This window comes from Lepus europaeus, chromosome 21 (genome assembly GCF_033115175.1).
Source record: "Lepus europaeus isolate LE1 chromosome 21, mLepTim1.pri, whole genome shotgun sequence".
Classification (NCBI taxonomy): domain Eukaryota; kingdom Metazoa; phylum Chordata; class Mammalia; order Lagomorpha; family Leporidae; genus Lepus; species Lepus europaeus.
In genome coordinates, this window is record NC_084847.1 from 17634943 (window position 1) to 17652408 (window position 17466).

A 17466-nucleotide genomic window follows, 5' to 3' on the forward strand; every position below is an offset into this window, starting at 1 on the left:
GCGTTTCAGTGTATGGATTTTGGGGGGAGGGAGGGCGACCGACTTCATTCAGATCAGTGACACTCAACCTGATCTGCTTCCTTTTGCCGGTGCAGCTTTGGGACACGCCGTCTCACTGGAGGGCACACCAAGTCGTCTCCCTGGGGCGCATTGCCCTGGCTCTGAACGAGAGCGAGCTGCAGCAGCTGGACCTCAGCTCCATAGACACCGTGGCTTCCCTGAGCCAGCAGACAGGATGGGCCCCAGGACAGGTGCGTCCGTGTGCCGGGCCTTTTCAACACTATGCTGTGTTTCTTTCTTGGTGTATGTTTTCACTTACATCTTCAAACACGGTTCTGGCATTTGGAGCAGCTGCTTTTGCTTCCTTGCTCCCAGTGCCTTCAACACCATCATTTCCAAGTGTGTTTCTCTCGACTGCTTTTTAGCCTAGCTGTGGATCATGTTTCCCCACCTGTTTGCAAGCCTAGAGAACTGAGTGGACAGTGAGCATTATGAATTCCATATTGCTAATGCCTGATGAACTTGTATTCCTATAACGACTCCTGGGTGCTGTCCAGGCGTGCATTTAAGTTCCTTTCAAATCAGTTTGATCCTTTGGATGCTTTCTTTTGAACTGTCTTAGGGTGGGGCCAGAGTGATCATTACTCTGTGGCTAATTTACTCTCATGATGGAGACATTGTTTTTTTTAAAGACTTATTTATTTATTTGAAAGGCAGATTTACAGAGAGGCAGAGGCTGAGAGAGAAGTCTTCCATCAGCTTGTTCACTCCCCAAATGTCTGCGATGGCCAGAGCTGCATGGATCCATAGCCGGGATCTAGAAACTTCCTCTGGGTCTTCCCAAAGGGGTACAGGGGCCCAAGAACTAGGGCCATCGTCTACTGCTTTCCCAGGCCATAGCAGAGAGCTGGATGGGAAGAGGAGCAGCCGGAACTCAAACCAGTGCCCATATGGGATGCCGGCACTGCAGGCAGAGGCTTAGCCCGCTACACCACAGCGCCGGCCCCAACACTGTTATTCTGAGAGCTCCATTTATTGCAGGATCTCTCCTCCTGGCTGATGGCGATGTGAAGTATTTTCAATTCCATATGAGCCCTGAGAGCTGCTTTGCCTACTGCTTTCCTATGATTCTTTCCTTGCCTGTTTGGGGCTTCACTCCTTGCATGTGCGCAGTACCTAAGCAGACATCTCTGCAGATTTCTGGAGCTGGCTCTCTGTGCGATTTCCTTCTGTGTAGTGCATTCTCCAGCAAACGATAGGTGTCCTGGCCTCTCTGAACTTGGATGGTCCTTGCTTTCTCTAGCTTTTGTATAATTATTTATAGAAAAATGTAGATTGACAGTTTTCTGAGGCTGCTTACCTGGAAAGAAAACATTCTAGGAGTTTGATTTCATTTCCTTTGGGGCTGCCTGTGTGTATGGGCTGGGAATAGACCAGGGTATCCACAGAAGATGAATAGCATATACTTTTCTTTAAAGAAAGAATGGATGGTTAGACATGTATGTTTTACCACATAATAAATATTGATTGCATTAATTAATGGCAAAACCTTCTTAGTTTTCTAGAGGGGTTGGTGGAAGTGGTCGCTACTTACTGTCGAGCCAAGTGTGGTGAGGAAGAGGAGCTCGCTGGCTTTGTTTCGTTGTGACTTTTGAACTCGAGTCCGTGTGTCCTCAGCTCGGCCTGTTTGGGTTCCCCTCTCCTGATCTGTGTGCCAAAAATGGGCTCTGGGCAGCCTGGCATAGGCAATTTCAGGGCTTGCCTTATTTATTTTCCTTTCAGGATCACAATCCTGTGCTCCCTGTGGTCCAATATCTGAGTACAGCTGTTGAGAGTTTTGCTCAGTTTGCTTGTAGTTTATGGTGGGGGGAAATTTCCAGTGGCAGTTAATCCTTCAGTGGCTTACGAGGGCGGCCTACCAGGAATTGTAACCCCGTCGGCTGGGAGAGAAGTCGGGGGTCCGAGCTGCTGTGTTGTCAGAAAGGGGAGTCTAGCTCGCCTGTATCACCTTCATCCTCCGGCAGTTCTTCCTCTACGCTCACCTTCCTTCTTTCTTTCTTTAAGATTTTTATTTATTTATGTATTTGAAAGCGTTACAGAGAGCAAGGGAGAGAGACAAAGAAAATCTTCCGTCTGCTGGTTTACGCCCCAGGTGGCCGGGAGGCCAGAGCTGAGGCAGGCTGAAGCCAGGAGCTTCATCTGAGTCTCCCATGTGAGTGCAGAGGCCCAAGGACTTGCACCGTCTTCTGCTGCTTTCCCAGGCACATTAACAGGGAGCTGGATTGGAAGTGGAGCAGCCAGGTCTCCAAGAGGCACCCATATAGGATGCCCGTATCACAGTGGTCGCTTTACCCACTGTGCCACAACACCAACCCCTCCTTGGTCATTTTCAACACTAGGCTTGTCTACCCCCTAATTAGCAGCCCCCTCTAAGGTGTCTCTTTGCTACTTTTGGGAAAAGTCCCAGCATGAACTCCAGTCATGTTGTTGCCTCTCACTGAACAATCACTGTGGTCGGGGGTAGAATGCGTTGGTTGGCCAGGCCTGCATCAGGGAGTGGAGTCCATTTCCCCATGACCACATGAGCTGAGAGCAGGGCAGGGGGTGTGGAAGGCTGGTGAAGACCCCCAAAGAGGTCTGTGTGCAGATCCCTGGAATGTATCCAGGTGGTAGTTTCCTTAGGTGGCAAAAGGGACAGGTAGGATTAATTTCACGTCTGTGAGATGGGGAGGTTACCGTGGGTTCTGCACGTGGGTCCAGGATAATTGCCAGGGTCCTTACAAGAAGGAGGTGGGAGGGCCACAGGTGGAGAGGGTGGTGTGGTGATGGAAACAGAAGGATGCAGAGAGACTGAAGGTGCTGTGCCACTAGCAGGTCGAGTCCACGTTCCAAGAGACGAAGGTGGGTTCCTGAAGCCATAAAAGGTGGGAAATAAACTTCCCCCAGAAGGAACACCCCCTACTGATTCATGCTAGGATTTAGGACCTCAGAGAATAAATATGGATTGTTTTAAGCCACTAAGTCTGCGGTAACTTGTTACAGTGGCAATAGGAAACTAATAGAGAGTAGTTCTCCGAAGAAAAAGTGTGCTTTTGTTATTAAACAAAGGGAGAATGGATGGTGGCCAGGCAAAACCAATGCATGTTCCTTACTCTCATGAGCTTTTTTTTTTTTTTTTTTTAATATAGGTGAAAGTGTATATACTTTCTTTTTTTTTAAAGATTTATTTATTTATTTGAAAGGCAGAGTTACAGAGAAGCAGAGGCAGAGAGAGGTCTTCCATCCATTGGTTCACTCCCCAGATGGCCACAACAGCTAGAGTTGAGCTGATCTGAAACCAGGAGCCAGGAATTTCTTCCAGGTCTACCGCGTGGGTGTAGGGACCCAGGTTCTTTGGCCATCTTCTACTGCTTTCCCAGGCCATAGCAGAGAGCTGGATTGGAAGTGGAGCAACTGGGACTCGAACTGGAGCCCATGTGGGATGCTGGCTCTGCAGGCGGTGGCTTTACCCTCTACACCACAGCGCCGGCCCCTCTCATAAGCTTTTTGTAAGCCAGGTTGCCGTGTCCCATGCCTGTGAGTGGTACCACACAACTAGAACACAGTGTAAATGACACCCCCTTTCCCTAGTTGGGCAACATGGAGTATTAAATTAGTTACCACAGGGCAAACATTTTGAACAATGTCTGGCACACATAAATCCATTAAAATTAGTTTTTCATCATCATCATCATTGTCATCGCCATCATCATCATGTTTCAATTCCCTTGGATAATTTCCTCATTTGCAAGATGCAAGGGTTAGAGTCAACCATCCGAGGTTTCTTCTACCCTGACATTCTGTAATCTCACGGTTCTGTGATTTTCAAACTGGTTTTGACTAGTTTGGGAAGTGCCACATCACACTTCTGATATTAAAATCATTCTATTTGCAGTCTGAGAGAAACAGAAAAATATATCCAACTTAGAAACTAGCGTATCTCGTTCCCTTTGCACCAATTTTAATTCCCATGGATGGCAGTGAGATTTATCAATATGTTTGAAGAGGATATGAAAACCTAACATTTGCATATATCACTTGCAGTCGGTTCTTCAACTTTAGCTCCCAATCAAATCCGTAAATGCATGTTTCTAGATTAATAGGCAGACCTGGTGGAACTACATTAACAGATAGTTCAGCTTAAAAACCAATAAAATGGAGGAAAAAAAACTATTATCGGAGGCAGAGGGATGAACAGAGAGATTGAAATCATACAGCTATTCATTTTCAGCAGTTAATATTGCCTAGAAGTATTGGTATTAATTGTCTTGGAATCATTACCTATGCGTTGGTCCAGTCATTCAGGGAAATATATTTTGACTTATCACCTTGCGGGCTGAGCTTGCACTTTCCGGGCTGCAGTGGCAAGGGCAATTTAATACTGCATCTTCAGAGTAGTTCTATTTGAATTGTATTTTTGCACTTTCCTTTGAAAATGGGCATGCCTGATTGTTGGGGGAGGGAGCACAAATTGCTACGAGACAACCAGGGAAGCCTGATCATGAAGACTTAAGAAGAAATTTCCACAAGTTAACGTGGGTCTCCGTCTTTTCTCCATAGCCAAGTATCTTCAGTGGCTGAGAGTGCAGGCTCTGGAGTTGGACCGTCTGGGTTTTAATCCTGGGACCATTATTTCCTAGCTGTGTGACCTTGGCCTACTTACTTAACCTCTCTGTGCCCCAGTCTGCTCATCTGTGAAACAGATGACATATTAACACCGTCATGTGCTGCAGAACAGTGGTTAAAGACAGATTGCACATACAACAGTGGTTCCCATCAGATTATAATATATCTCAGAGGTGTATGTAGTAGCCACACTATCCAGATTTGTGTAGATATACTCTATATGTTTACACAAGAACAAAAATCACTTACTAATGCATTTCTTTTGAAAGAATTATTGAAATACAGTATATGTATCAAGAAAGGCACCCAATTGTACAGATAAATGAGTTTTTAGTCCTCTGATCATCCAACATAACCAACACCCAAATTAAGAACAAAAGCATTACTAGTACCCCAAGAGTCTTCAGTATTCCCCCTCCTCTGTCATTAAGCAACACATGGCAGGCTTGGCCTTAGCTTCTGGGATGCTGTGAGGATTAGATAGGGTGTGTAAAGTGGTCAACATAGTGCCAACACACAATAATCATTTGATAAATGTTAGCTATTATGATTTTGAGTGACTGTTCCCATTCAGTCAAAGACAGGTAAGTCTAAGCATGCTGGGACCAACAGTCCCCTGCAGTAGCCATGAGCTTTGTAGTCATTGAGGGCAACTTAATGAATACACCTGCCAGTCTGTCTTGCAGAAACATGGAGAATCTCCCTGGAGATAGAAACCTCCCTGTCCACCACATGACAAGGGCAACATAGATGCCACTTCAAAGGAGTACATGTTGCTCGTGACTTCTACAGACCCCTCACTCAGTTCTCCATTCATTTATTCATCCATTCACTCAGAAAGTGCTGAGTGAATTCCCACTGTGTGGCAGGCATTATGCTAAGTGTTGGGGGATATAATGATGATCTAGCCAGGTAGGGTTCTGGTCTTTGGGAATCTACATGGTGGAGTCAACAATATGAGCAGCAAATCTGAAATTTTTTTTTTTAAATGGGATGTTATGCAGAAAATGGACAGTGGTTCATAGGAATGGTGGGGGAGGGAGGCTGTTTGAGACAGAAGGGACGGAGGGCAGCTTTCTCGGAGGAGGCAACCCTTAAACACACTGGAGGGATGGGAAGGCAACGGCTTCATGAAAAATGGAAGCCGCGGCAACATTCCTCAACTTCTCCCAATAACTTCTCTCATGCTTTAATGAGCCACACTGTGGGATGGGGATGAATGATACTGAAGGGAATTGGGGAGAGTTTCTAACTATTTGCCTATGACCTTCATTCCTGTCAGAAGACATTTGTCCTTGGGAGGAGAGGTCTCCTCCCCATCTTTGCCTTAAGAGCTCTTATAGTCTTTACCACCTGCCCCCTTAAGCACTGAAGGACCCAGATTTTTATACAGATCATCTCCCCGGGATTGGCTTAGACCCTTCCTGAGGTCCGACATAGGCAGATGAAACAAATCAGGGTCCATTCAGTTACCAGTGGCAGAAAATCCAACACAAACTGGATTGGACATGAACAACAATTTATTGACTGCTTCACCTGGAAAGTTCAAGTTCCACCCAGCATGGCTGGATCCAGGAGCTTCAGCATTGTTGTCAGGAATCCCTCACTGTGTTTTTGGACTCTGCTTGCCTTTGTGTTAACTTCATTCAGAGGCAACCTCTATCCTCGTGGCAGATCCTGGCAGATCCTTGTGTCCTTGCTAATTCAAGTCCAGAGGACAGGAAGCTCTTCTCCACAAAGTACTCCAGCCAAAGTCCTGATTGGCCCTGGCTGCATCACATGCCCAATCCAGAACCTACAAAGGAAGCCAGGCGAAGATATAATTTGATTAGCTAGGACTAAGCCATATCATCACCCCTGAAACTCAGGATTCAGTAGCTCTGACTGAACTACAGGGGTCAAGCTGCTGCTTGCAATGGCAGCAGCATCCCATATTGGAACACTAGGCTTGCATCTTGTCTACTCTTTTTTTTTTTTTTTAAAGAATTCTTTTATTTATTTGAAAGAGTTACAGAGAGGGAGGGAGGGAGAGAGAGAGAGAGAGAGGAGAGAGAGAGAGAGAGAGAGAGAGAGAGAGAGAGAGAGAGATCTTCCATTGTACTTGTTCACTCCCCAAATGACCACAATGGCCAGAATTGGGCTGATCCGAAGCCAGGAGCCAAGAGCTTCTTCTAGGTCTCCCACGTCGGTGCAGGGGCCCAAGGACTTGGGCCATCTTCTACTGCTTTCCTAGGCCATAGCAGAGAGCTGGATGGGAAAAGGAGCATCCAGGACATGAATCGGCGCCCATACGGGATGCCGGTGCTACAGCTGGGGCTTTAGCCCACTGTGCCACAGTGCCAGCCCCATCTACTCTTCCTTCAATCCAGCTTTCTGCTAATGTGCCTGGGAAGTCAGTGGAAAATGGCTCAAGTACTTGGTCACCTACCACCCATTTAAGAGACCTGGATAGCGTTCCTGGCTCCTGGCTTCGACCTGGTTCAGACCTGGCTGATGCAGTGGTTTGGGGAGTGAACCAGCAGATGAACAATCTCTTTCTATCTCTCCCACTCTCTCCCTGTCACTCTGCCTTTCAAATAAATAAATAAATCTTAAAGAAAGGCATGTAAGGAGGTTTGGTTCTCCAGGTGAAGTCATGAAGAGTGAGTGGTCACAATGCCAGAATTACAAGGGTTTTACACACTAGCCTTCTGAGATAACAGTTTACTGATGATGTCATCATGCGACTTTTGAAAAATATTTATTTGAATGGCAGAGTTACAGAGAAGAGAGAGAGAGAGAGAGAGAGAGAGAGAGAGAGAGAGAGAGAGAAAGAAACTGCCCATCTGCTTGTTCATTCCCAATAGCCTGAGTTGGGCCAGGTCAAAGTCAGGAGCCAGAAACTCCATCTGGTCTCCCATGTGGGTGCAGGGACTCAAGTACTTGGGCCATCTTCCGCTGCTTTCTCAGGCACAATAGCAGGGAGCTGGATCGGAAGTGGAGCAGCTGGGACTCAAACTGGCACCTGTATGGGATGCTTGCATTGCAGCAAAGCAACTTAACCTGTGCCACAACATTAAAGGATTTTCTGTACTTACTCTCCAGAGTTGAGGAGGAAGGGGGGAAAATATTTTTGTAGAAACAGAGTAAGAAAAATTCATTGTGATTGAGATAAGAAAAACTTCATGGTGAAGGTGACATTTGAACAGAACCAAAAAAAAAAAAAAAAAGAAAATGGAAGGATTTCTGGATTACAATAGCTGGAAATGCAGAGGACACTTCAGGTGGAGGGACTTGCTTGAGCAAAGGCAGAGAGACAAGATAGATTTTGTTGGAAAGCTGTGGAAACAGATGCCGGAAGAGTTTGGATGCTGAGGCAGAACTTGTTTAAAGGTCATGAGTGTGACTGAAATAAATAATTCTTTGTGTTTTGTAGATGAAATCCATTCTGCAAGGGTTCCTGGAGGATTCAGGCTATGGTATCCAGGATCTGAAGAGTTTTCATTTAGTAGGACTTGGTGCAACCCTATGTGCTATGAACATCACTGAAATCCCACTGATAAAGATCTCAGAGTTCAGGTAACCAAAATGGTAGTGTGCAAAATGGCAAATGATCCATTCATATATCTACCCACCCATCCATTTAGCCATCCATCCACCTATCCACTCACCCACCCATCCACCCATTCACCCATCCACCCATCTACCCACCAATCCATCCATCCATCCATCTACCCACCCACCCATCCTATCCACTCATACATCCATTTATCCACTCACCTACCCATCCACCCACTCACCCATCCATCTACCCACCCACCCATCCTATCCACTCATACATCCATTTATCCACTCACCTACCCATCCACCCACTCACCCATCCATCTACCCACCCACCCATCCTATCCACTCATACATCCATTTATCCACTCACCTACCCATCCACCCACTCACCCATCCATCTACCCACCCATCCATCCTATCCACTCATACATCCATTTATCCACTCACCTACCCATCCACCCACTCACCCATCCATCTACCCACCCATCCATCCATCCATCACCCATCCTACCCACTCATCAATCCTTTTATCCACACACCCACGCATCCCTCCACCCATCTTCCTTCCCTCCATCAAGATCTCTGCTACCTGATGGTTTGTCCCTTTCTGAGGTTAACATAGGGAGTGGAAGTAGCAGGACCCTCTCCTGTTGCTGAGTCTATCCATTTTCTGCACCCTCACTCTTGCGGCTGGGGAATTCCCTGAGCTCACACTCCATCCTTCCCTCTTTGCCCAGGGTGGTCGTGGCCAGAATTGGGACACTATTCTGCAGCCCTCACGTCTTGGCCGAGTTTAAGAAGAGAGCAGAAGCCGTATTTGGCCGTCCCACTGAGTGGACGAGCTCTGTGTTGCAGGAGCTTGGGACCATTGCAGGTAGGAGGTGCCATGTGCACCCAGCCTTTGTCTCCTTTTTTGCAAAATTAAAGCTGAGGTCAAAGATAAGATAGTTCTTGGCCACGTGTAGCAAACATCAATAGAGTTACAGCAAGCCTGGGTTTCATGACCTGATGTTGCAGAAGGTGGCGTCTACAGGCTGCTTTTTAAACAAGCTCTCCTGGAGATTCTTGTGCACACGGAAGCTCGAAGCACACTGGTGTAGAAGGTGGTTTAATTGGCCCATAAATAGATTTATACACAATCTGAAAGTGTGTAAATTGAAACTCCTTCAGGGCACACATTGCACCACAGGAGGCCAATCAAGGCTAATGTGACCCACATTTTTCCTGAGTTGATTAAGGAACTTGATTCCCCAGTGTGATTTTTCAGGGTCTTTTGTAAAGAATGATGCTTGCCTCTAACACGCGGATCTGATCATTATGCAGCCCCATTAATAAAACAAGCAGAGTTCCGATGGCTTGAACTAAACCCTCGTGATTCCTTTCTCTCCCCAGCTGGATTAACTAAGGCAGAGCTGCGATTGCTCGACAAGGATTTGATGCCGTATTTCCAGCCATCAGCAATAAAATGCCTTCCTGATGAGATATTCAAAGTAGGTGCCCGGTGCTTCAAGGAGAAATGGGAGCTCGACCCCATTTCAGACCCCACTGGGAAACAGGTGTCGGGCCTGGGCTGCTCGGGGCTTGGAATTGGGCTTCTGCTGACAGGGCCAGAGGGGCTCCATGTACCAGCGACAGGGGCTCATGAGAGAAGTAAAATGTTTTACCTCATGAGAGGTAAAAATGTTTTGCTTGTAAAGTTTGTAAAAACATTTTTTTCTCTGAAATTTTAAATTTGTCTTCTAATTGTATTTATTTATTTATTTAAAGATTTATTTTATTTATTTGAAAGACAGTGTTATATAGAGAGGTAGAGACACAGAGAGGTCTTCCATCTGCTGGTTCACTCCCCAGATGGCTGCAACGGCCGGAGCTGCGAAAATCTGAAGCCAGGAGCCAGGAGCTTCTTCCAGGTCTCCCATGCAAGTGCAGGGCCCAAGGCCTTGGGCCATCATCTACTGCTTTCCCAGGCCATACCAGAGAGCTGGATCGGAAGTGGAACAGCTGGGACTTGAACCGGCATCCATATGGAATGCCAGCACTGCAGGTGGTGGCCTTACACGCTAAGCCACAGCGCTGGCCCCATGTTGTATGTGCCTTAACACAGCAGTGTCCAGGGAAGCGCCTTATAAGCAAACACGTTAATATTTCTGTGAAGGAATTTGTGAGAAGTCATACTAATTGGAGTAAATAGGGACTACAAATAGCTTCGCAACAATTCAGGTCAAATTTTTCTAGTAAAGAAATTTTTCTTAACCTTTAGAAGAACCTCAGACTTTTTTTTTTTTTTACTTCAGATTTACAGATGCAGAATTGTAGGTTTGTATAAGATTTTCTCCTAAAACAAACTGAAATAAAAATAGTTCAGCTGACTTGAGGAAAAGTATTAAGGAGACACATTGAGTTAGGCCCTGGGTTAGATGCACCTGGGGATTTGCTGGGGATGGGGTTAGAACACAGTGCCTTTTGGTGGGCTGGAAGGTACACGAGAGAGTGCAACGGGCTGGGTGGGGCCTGAGAGGAACAGGAGAGAGCCCTGTCTAAATGGGAGGCTGCTCGTTATCTCCATTAGTGCGGGGCAACCACATGGGCTCACTATTACAGACTCTCCCTTTTCTGGAGAAGAAGCTAGAACTCTTCATTTCCATGTGGGATCTCCTGATAATTAAATGTTGGCAGCCAACTTGAATTTATTTTTGAAATCACGTAGAGATTCAATCTGGCCTGTGGGTTACGAGTCAGCAACATTGGCAAAAATAGATAATCTTTTTATCGCAAGACTCTGTGTCGATGGTGGATATGACAAGGAGAGCACCTGTGCTGTGTGTGTGTGTGTGTGTGTGCTGAGAGGATAGGAGGTGATGCTAAATATGGGAGAGCAGCTTAGCTGGGTGGAGATGGAGGAATAGCATCCCCTATAGAAGGGAGTACATGGAAAAGTGTTGCCCCCTGGGAATTGTAACTAATTTTTTTAAAAAAGATTTATTTGAAAGGCAGATTTACAAAGAGACAGAGAGAGAGGTGTTCCATCCGCTGGTTCACTCCCCAAATGGCCGCAATAGCTGGAGCTAGGCTGGTCCAAACCCAGGAACCAGGAATTCCATCTGAGTTTCCCATGTGGGTGGCAGAGACCCAAGCACTTGGGCCGTCCTCTGCTGCTTCCCCACGCACATTAGCAGGGAGCTGGATCGGAAGTGGAGCAGCTGGGACTCAAATGGGCGTCCATCTGGGTCGCCGGCATTGCAGGCGGCGGCTTTACCCGCTACGCCACAATTGATGATGGTTCTCCTGGAGTGAAGAGCGCCAGGCATGAGGCTGAAGACCCAGAGCTCCGAGCTGTCGTGGCCACATTCAGGAGCCTGAGCTATGTCCTGGAGTGGAGCTGGGAAGAGCTGTGAGCAGGGGAATAGGATTCCAGGGACTCCTAGGGGAGCAGAGGAGAAAGAGGCAGTGCCTTGCCCAGTGCTTTGTTGCCCTCAGAAAAATAAGCAGGACGGCTTTAGAGGCCCTCCCTGAAAAGCAGCATCCTTCCACGCCTTGACTGCAGACCATGTCTGGTTCAGAGCCAGCCGGCCAGAGCTTCCCACCCCTGCTGCCCACGGCAGACATCACCAATAGATCCCTGCACTTTCCCTCCCCGGAGTCCTAATGGTGCAAAGGCAGTCACACCAAAGGACTGGAGTCCTCTTGTTAGGTAGGAAGTCAGTTATGAGCTTATGTGTGTGTGACAGGCCTAAACAGAAGACATCTATATGCATCTGCATCTCAAAGTCATCCTAACAAGGTTTCAGGGGAAGCCCAGATTTCGCATCCTGCCTGCCCTGCCCCCTTCTACCTGATAACCTGACAGGTGGAGACCCTCACCCCTCCTGCTTCCTGCCTGATAAATCTTCCACAATCTCCCAGGTGCAGCCCAGTATCTGCATGTCAAACACCCTGCTCCCTTCCTCAGGTCTGATAACATTTGCATCCATAAAGTCCTTTGTTTCAGACCTTCAAGAGAAGTTTTTCTATTTACATCCAAAAAGCCCTTTGTTCCAAGAGGAGCAGAGGTGGGGAAGCAAGACCCATCTCCTTAAAACCCCCAGCCTCAACTAGACTGCGCGCTCAGCTCTCTGCATCTTTGCTGAGCCGCCCGCCTGGCCTGGCCGGGTGTACTCTCCACTCACCCATGCAGCCCCGCTCTCCCCCAGTCTGAGGGACTGGGCACTCTCTCTCAGGCCCTGTCTGGAGAGGTGCCCATCCGTCCTTACAGATGTTCCTTCTTAATAAACCTCGCTATTTTACCTCCCACTACTCTCTGTCTCACGCCTGAATTCTTTCTTGCGCGAAGACAAGAACCCTGCAATTTCTCCGGTAACACTCTGAGCCACCCCACAGCCAACCCCAAATCCCAGAGAGGCTTTGTGACAGCCAGAGTGCAGCAGAGCTGGGGGCTCTGACCCAGGTCCTTGGAGCTCAGGCCTGCACTTGCCCGTCTGCACGGGGCACCCCTAGGTGCAGGGCCGCAGCGTGGGGAAGCCTCTGGCCCTGCAGTGAACAGCACTAAGCCACCCAGGGAGAGAAAATCCCAACTCTTCCAGCTCTCCCTGAGTGCTCTGTGCACACCGGGGAGGAAGCCACGGTCGGTCCTTCACATCCCCATCACACCCTTTAACCCCTTGCCCCTTGCCCCGTTTCGATTTCTTTTTTTTTTTCTTTCTTTCTTTCCTTTTTTTTTTTTTTTAAGTGGCCAGGGACTTCTGACGTCGGCCAACAAATTTGCTAGGGCTCAACAGTGTTCTCTTTATTTTGGCTTCCACGTGATGCTTGCTTACGGCAAGCCCGGCCGGCTTTTCCATTTTCGAAAATTTCCGCTTAAGACGTCCTATTTTTAAATACCTTTAATTTTAGCAAGGAAAGGGTGATCTGATTTTAAGGCAACGGTAAAGAGGAGCGGGTATGGGGCGGACCCCGGGCCGGTGGGCCGAGGTCTGGGGCAGCCGGGCCGGTCCCCCGCTGAGGACGCTGTCCGGTGTCCACCTGCAGGAGCTGTCCGCCCAGCAGATCGCCTCCCTGGGCCCGGAGAACGCCGCTGCCGTGACCCACGCCCAGCGCCGGCGGCTCGGCGCCGCGCAGCTGCAGAGCCTCCAGCGGGCGCTAGATGGCGCCAGGACCCGCTCCTGGCTGGACGCGCCCGCCAGCGCCAGCCCCAGCCGGACCCCGTCCGGTGCGCCCGCAGGTGAGCTGAGCCACCCCAGGCGCCCGCCCCTCCGTCCTCTCTGCACGGCCGGGGCGGGTCTCTGGCGGCCGCTGGGGTCTCTGTCCCCGGCGACAAACCCAAAGTCCTTGTCCCCCGCACCCCGCTCCGAGTTCGTGGTCCGGTATTCCTGAATTTCGGGCAGGAGACAGGTGAGATCGCCTTCAACAGGGCAGGAGAGGAGCCGCCCCGGGGCCGTGCCTTCCCCCTTTTAATTCCGTTTTCCGCGAGCCTCATGAAGTGTGCCCGACGACCGCAAGGCAGCGTGGTGGGGAAGGTACACGGGGTGGGGGGCTGGAGGCAGAGGGGTCACAGAGACCTCCCAAGATCAGCGGTGGCCCGGCTGGGGCATGGAGCGTGGATAAGGTGGACTCTGCCAGGCGGATGGATGGTGGCCCCGGGTGGAGGGAACAGCGCGTGCAAGCACCCGGGGGGGGGGGGGGGATGGCACCTCCATTTGCCTGACTCGGAGGTCTCTGTCTTGCTCCCTGGCTCTTGGGGATGCCGAATCCCAGGATTCCCAATTTCTGCAGCCACAAGTGGCCAGAGGCGGCACCTGCAAACAGGAGCCACACCTTTGGGTGTATTATTGTTGTCTTAAAACTTTTCATTGAACTGTAACACACATTCATTTTGAAATTATTTGTTACACATCTAAAACATTTTATCTGAAAGGTGTACACACACACAGATTTTATATCCACTGTTTCACTCCCCAAATGCCCACACCAGTCAGGGCTGGGCCAGCCCAAAGCCGGGAGCCCTGAACTCCATGTGCGTCTCCCATGTAGGGGGCAGGGACCCACGTACGTGAGCCATCCTCTGCTGCCTCCCAGGATGCAAATAGCAGGCTGGGTCGGAAGCAGAGCAGCCAGGATTAGACTCAGTCACTGTGACGTGGATGCTGGTGTCCCAAGTGACAGCTTAAGTCGCTGAGCCAAATGCCTGCCCCTAAAATTTATCTTTAAATGTTCCCGAGTTTTGCATGAACAGAGGTGCCCATGGTTCAAAACATGCAAGTCCGGAAAGGGTGGAGAAGAAAACTTTCCCTGCATTCCCCGTGACCTTTCTGCCTCTTTGCAGAGGTAACCAAGGCTCCGAGCCTCTTGCCGGTCCACAGACAAGCTGTGCACACAGGCAAGTCAAATGTGGTTATCTCCACACATTCACAAAAAATGTATTATACATCCTGTTCGGCGCCTTGCCTTTTCCACCTAACAGTATACTTTGGAGACAGTTCCATATCCATGCACAGGAGCTACGCAGTTGTTGGTTTTATTGGCTATGCTGTAACTGCCAGATCTCTGTGGACGTGCATTGCAGTTTGTTACAACCCACGCTGCAGCCAATGAGCTTGTATAATTTGCTTGTGTGCAGGTGTGTCTGTAAGATAAACTCTTCCAGGGGACATTGCCAGGCCACAGGGTATTGTAATTTTTAAATACGATGTCTTATTTTATTTACTTGAGAGGCAGATCTCCCATCTACTGGCTCACCCCGCAAAAGCCTTCAGTGTTGGGCCTGGGCAGAAGCCAGGAGCTAGGATTTCTTTTTTTTTTTTTTTTTTTTTTTTGACAGGCAGAGTGGACAGTGAGAGAGAGAGACAGAGAGAAAGGTCTTCCTTTTGCCGTTGGTTCACCCTCCAATGGCCGCCGTGGCCAGCGCACTGCGGCCAGCGCACCACGCTGATCCGATGGCAGGAGCCAGGTGCTTCTCCTGGTCTCCCATGGGGTGCAGGGCCCAAGGACTTGGGCCATCCTCCACTGCCCTCTTGGGCCACAGCAGAGAGCTGGACTGGAAGAGGGGCAACCGGGACAGAATCTGGAGCCCCGACTGGGACTAGAACGCGGTGTGCCGGCGCCGCAAGGCAGAGGATTAGCCTATTGAGCTGCCGGCCTAGGAGCTAGGATTTCAATCCAGGTCCTCCGCGTGGGTGGCACGGGCCTCTGCACTTGGGCCCTCAGCTGCTGCTTCCCAGTGTGCACCTTAGTAGGAAGCTGGAATTGAAGTACAGCCAGGCTCTGATGTGGGACTGTGTGTCCTGATCAGCTGCTTAACTCTTAGGTCAAATGCAGGCCCCCCTGTTTGTCACGTTGATGAACACTGTCCAGGAGGGCCCCTTAACAAACCATTCCCTGCCCTTCTCCCATCCAAGTACTAAGCAGGCCCGACCCTGCTGAGCTTCTGAGATCAGAGGGGCGCGGTCAGGGCGGTGTGGCCGCAGGCAGCTGCCCAAGCAAGGGCTGCCAGTGGCCGCCAGACCTTCTCTCTCATTTCCTAAATTTGCATAATTACCAGAATTATCTACGAGTGCTGCTTAAAACACAAATCCTGGGGCCTCCTCCCAGCCGTGCTGAATCAGAATCTCCAGGGGAGGATCTTGGAATTTGCATTTTTAACAAGCTCCCCAGGTGACTCATGATTGAGGCAGAGCCCGGCCTGCTGAGTCATTGCATTTGCCACCTTACCCCCCCCCCCCCACCTCCTGCCTCTTTGAAGTCTTTATTCCCACCGAGGAGTCCAGCGAATCGACCGGGGGAGTTGAGTGGTTCCCAAGAGAGACTGGGACTTGGGCAGGCTGAGTCTACCTTCCGCTAACTCACGCTTGCTCTCGCCTTGTGTTTGCTTTTAGGAGCGCCTGGCTCTTGGGCTCTTCGGTTTGGCTGCCCCCTGCTGGCGCTAACGGCCACGTCCCGGTGGTGAGTGGCCTGAGAGCATCGCCCTTGGGGCCCCCAGCAGTTGACCGAGGCATGTAGAGACCGAGGATGCTTCAGAGGGCAGAAGACCCTGACCTTGACCTATAGCCTCAACTGGGGCTGGGACAGAGCCCTGGCATTTAGAAGTCGCCCAAAGGAAAAATAATTTCAAAAATGGTCTTGTAAATCCTTCAGCCTCTCTGCCCGACAATCAGCTTCTGTTTTCCAGCTGGCAGAGATGTGGGGAGGGAAGGGTACTTCCTGGCACCTGCATGAGGACTTCCTAGGCAAATCGCTGCCCTCCCGGCAGAGAGAGGCGGTGCGGAACCAGGTTCCCTGCCGGCCGGGACTGCTCTGGTTTCTGCTCTGCCTGGGTTTCACTCCCTTGGAGCTGCATTGGATTCCTCCCCCTTCGATAGTTAGCAAAGCTGAAATAAATGAATCCCCCAACAGAAGCCAATAGTCCTGCCTGATGGCTGGGTCTCATTGGTGGGCACTGCATTGCCTGGAAATTAAAGCATTTAGCATGGCTCAACATTAAATCAATTCTTAAATACATTTTCCAGATGCATTGCCTTGGGAGTTGGCTGTGGAGCTATCAGTTAAACTTTCTAAATATTCCTTTTTCTTTTTTTTCGGGGAGGGGGGTGGAGTTCGAGGCTAAAAACTTGCTCTGGAGGTTGGGGCTGGCTTGAAATAAAAAATAAAAATACATGGTGGGAGTTAGTTCCTGGTGTGATTCTGTTGTGGGCTAGGTGTGGGTCTAAATTAATTTTCCAGGTTCTTGCTTTTTACTTAGAGAAGAATTCTAAATACAGGCCTAAACACGGCATGCAGTGTGATAAACTTTATTTACAAAGTGAGAAAAATACACAGGTCCATTAGGGCTTTATAAGGGAGAATGGGGTCAAAGAAGTAATTATCATACCCTGGTCCTTACGTGGAGGAGAGCGCACTTCTGGTCTTCCTAGTTTTTTTTTTTTTTTTTTTTTTTTAAGGTTTTATTTATTTGAGAGGTAGAGTTACAGACATAGAGTAAGATTGTCACAAAACACACCAAACACCGGAGTAAGGAGAAGAGTTTATTGGGAAAACCCAGCAGGCTGGAGGGAAGGGGCGAGGAAAGAGAGAGTATAAGAGAGAGAGAGAAGAGAGAGTGAGAGAGAGCTAGATGAGAGAGAGAGAGAGAGAGAGAGAGAGGAGAGAGAGGAGAGAGAGGGGAGAGAGGGGAGAGAGGAGAGAGAGGAGAGAGAGGAGAGAGAGGAGAGAGAGGAGAGAGAGGAGAGAGAGGAGAGAGAGGAGAGAGAGGAGAGAGAGGAGAGAGAG

General features: G+C 49.2%; 1 protein-coding gene across 1 annotated transcript in view; it reads left to right on the forward strand.

Moving 5' to 3' along the window:
• OTOA (otoancorin) overlaps window positions 1-16127 on the forward strand; it is a 66639-nt gene extending 50512 nt beyond the window's left edge. The window contains exons 23-29 of the mRNA XM_062180051.1: window positions 96-251; window positions 8081-8223; window positions 8946-9082; window positions 9601-9698; window positions 13234-13426; window positions 13531-13721; window positions 16077-16127. Coding sequence (XP_062036035.1) covers window positions 96-251; window positions 8081-8223; window positions 8946-9082; window positions 9601-9698; window positions 13234-13426; window positions 13531-13721; window positions 16077-16127 — 969 coding nt within the window. The remainder of the gene's footprint in view (window positions 1-95; window positions 252-8080; window positions 8224-8945; window positions 9083-9600; window positions 9699-13233; window positions 13427-13530; window positions 13722-16076) is intronic.
• Window positions 16128-17466: the final 1339 nt, after the last annotated feature.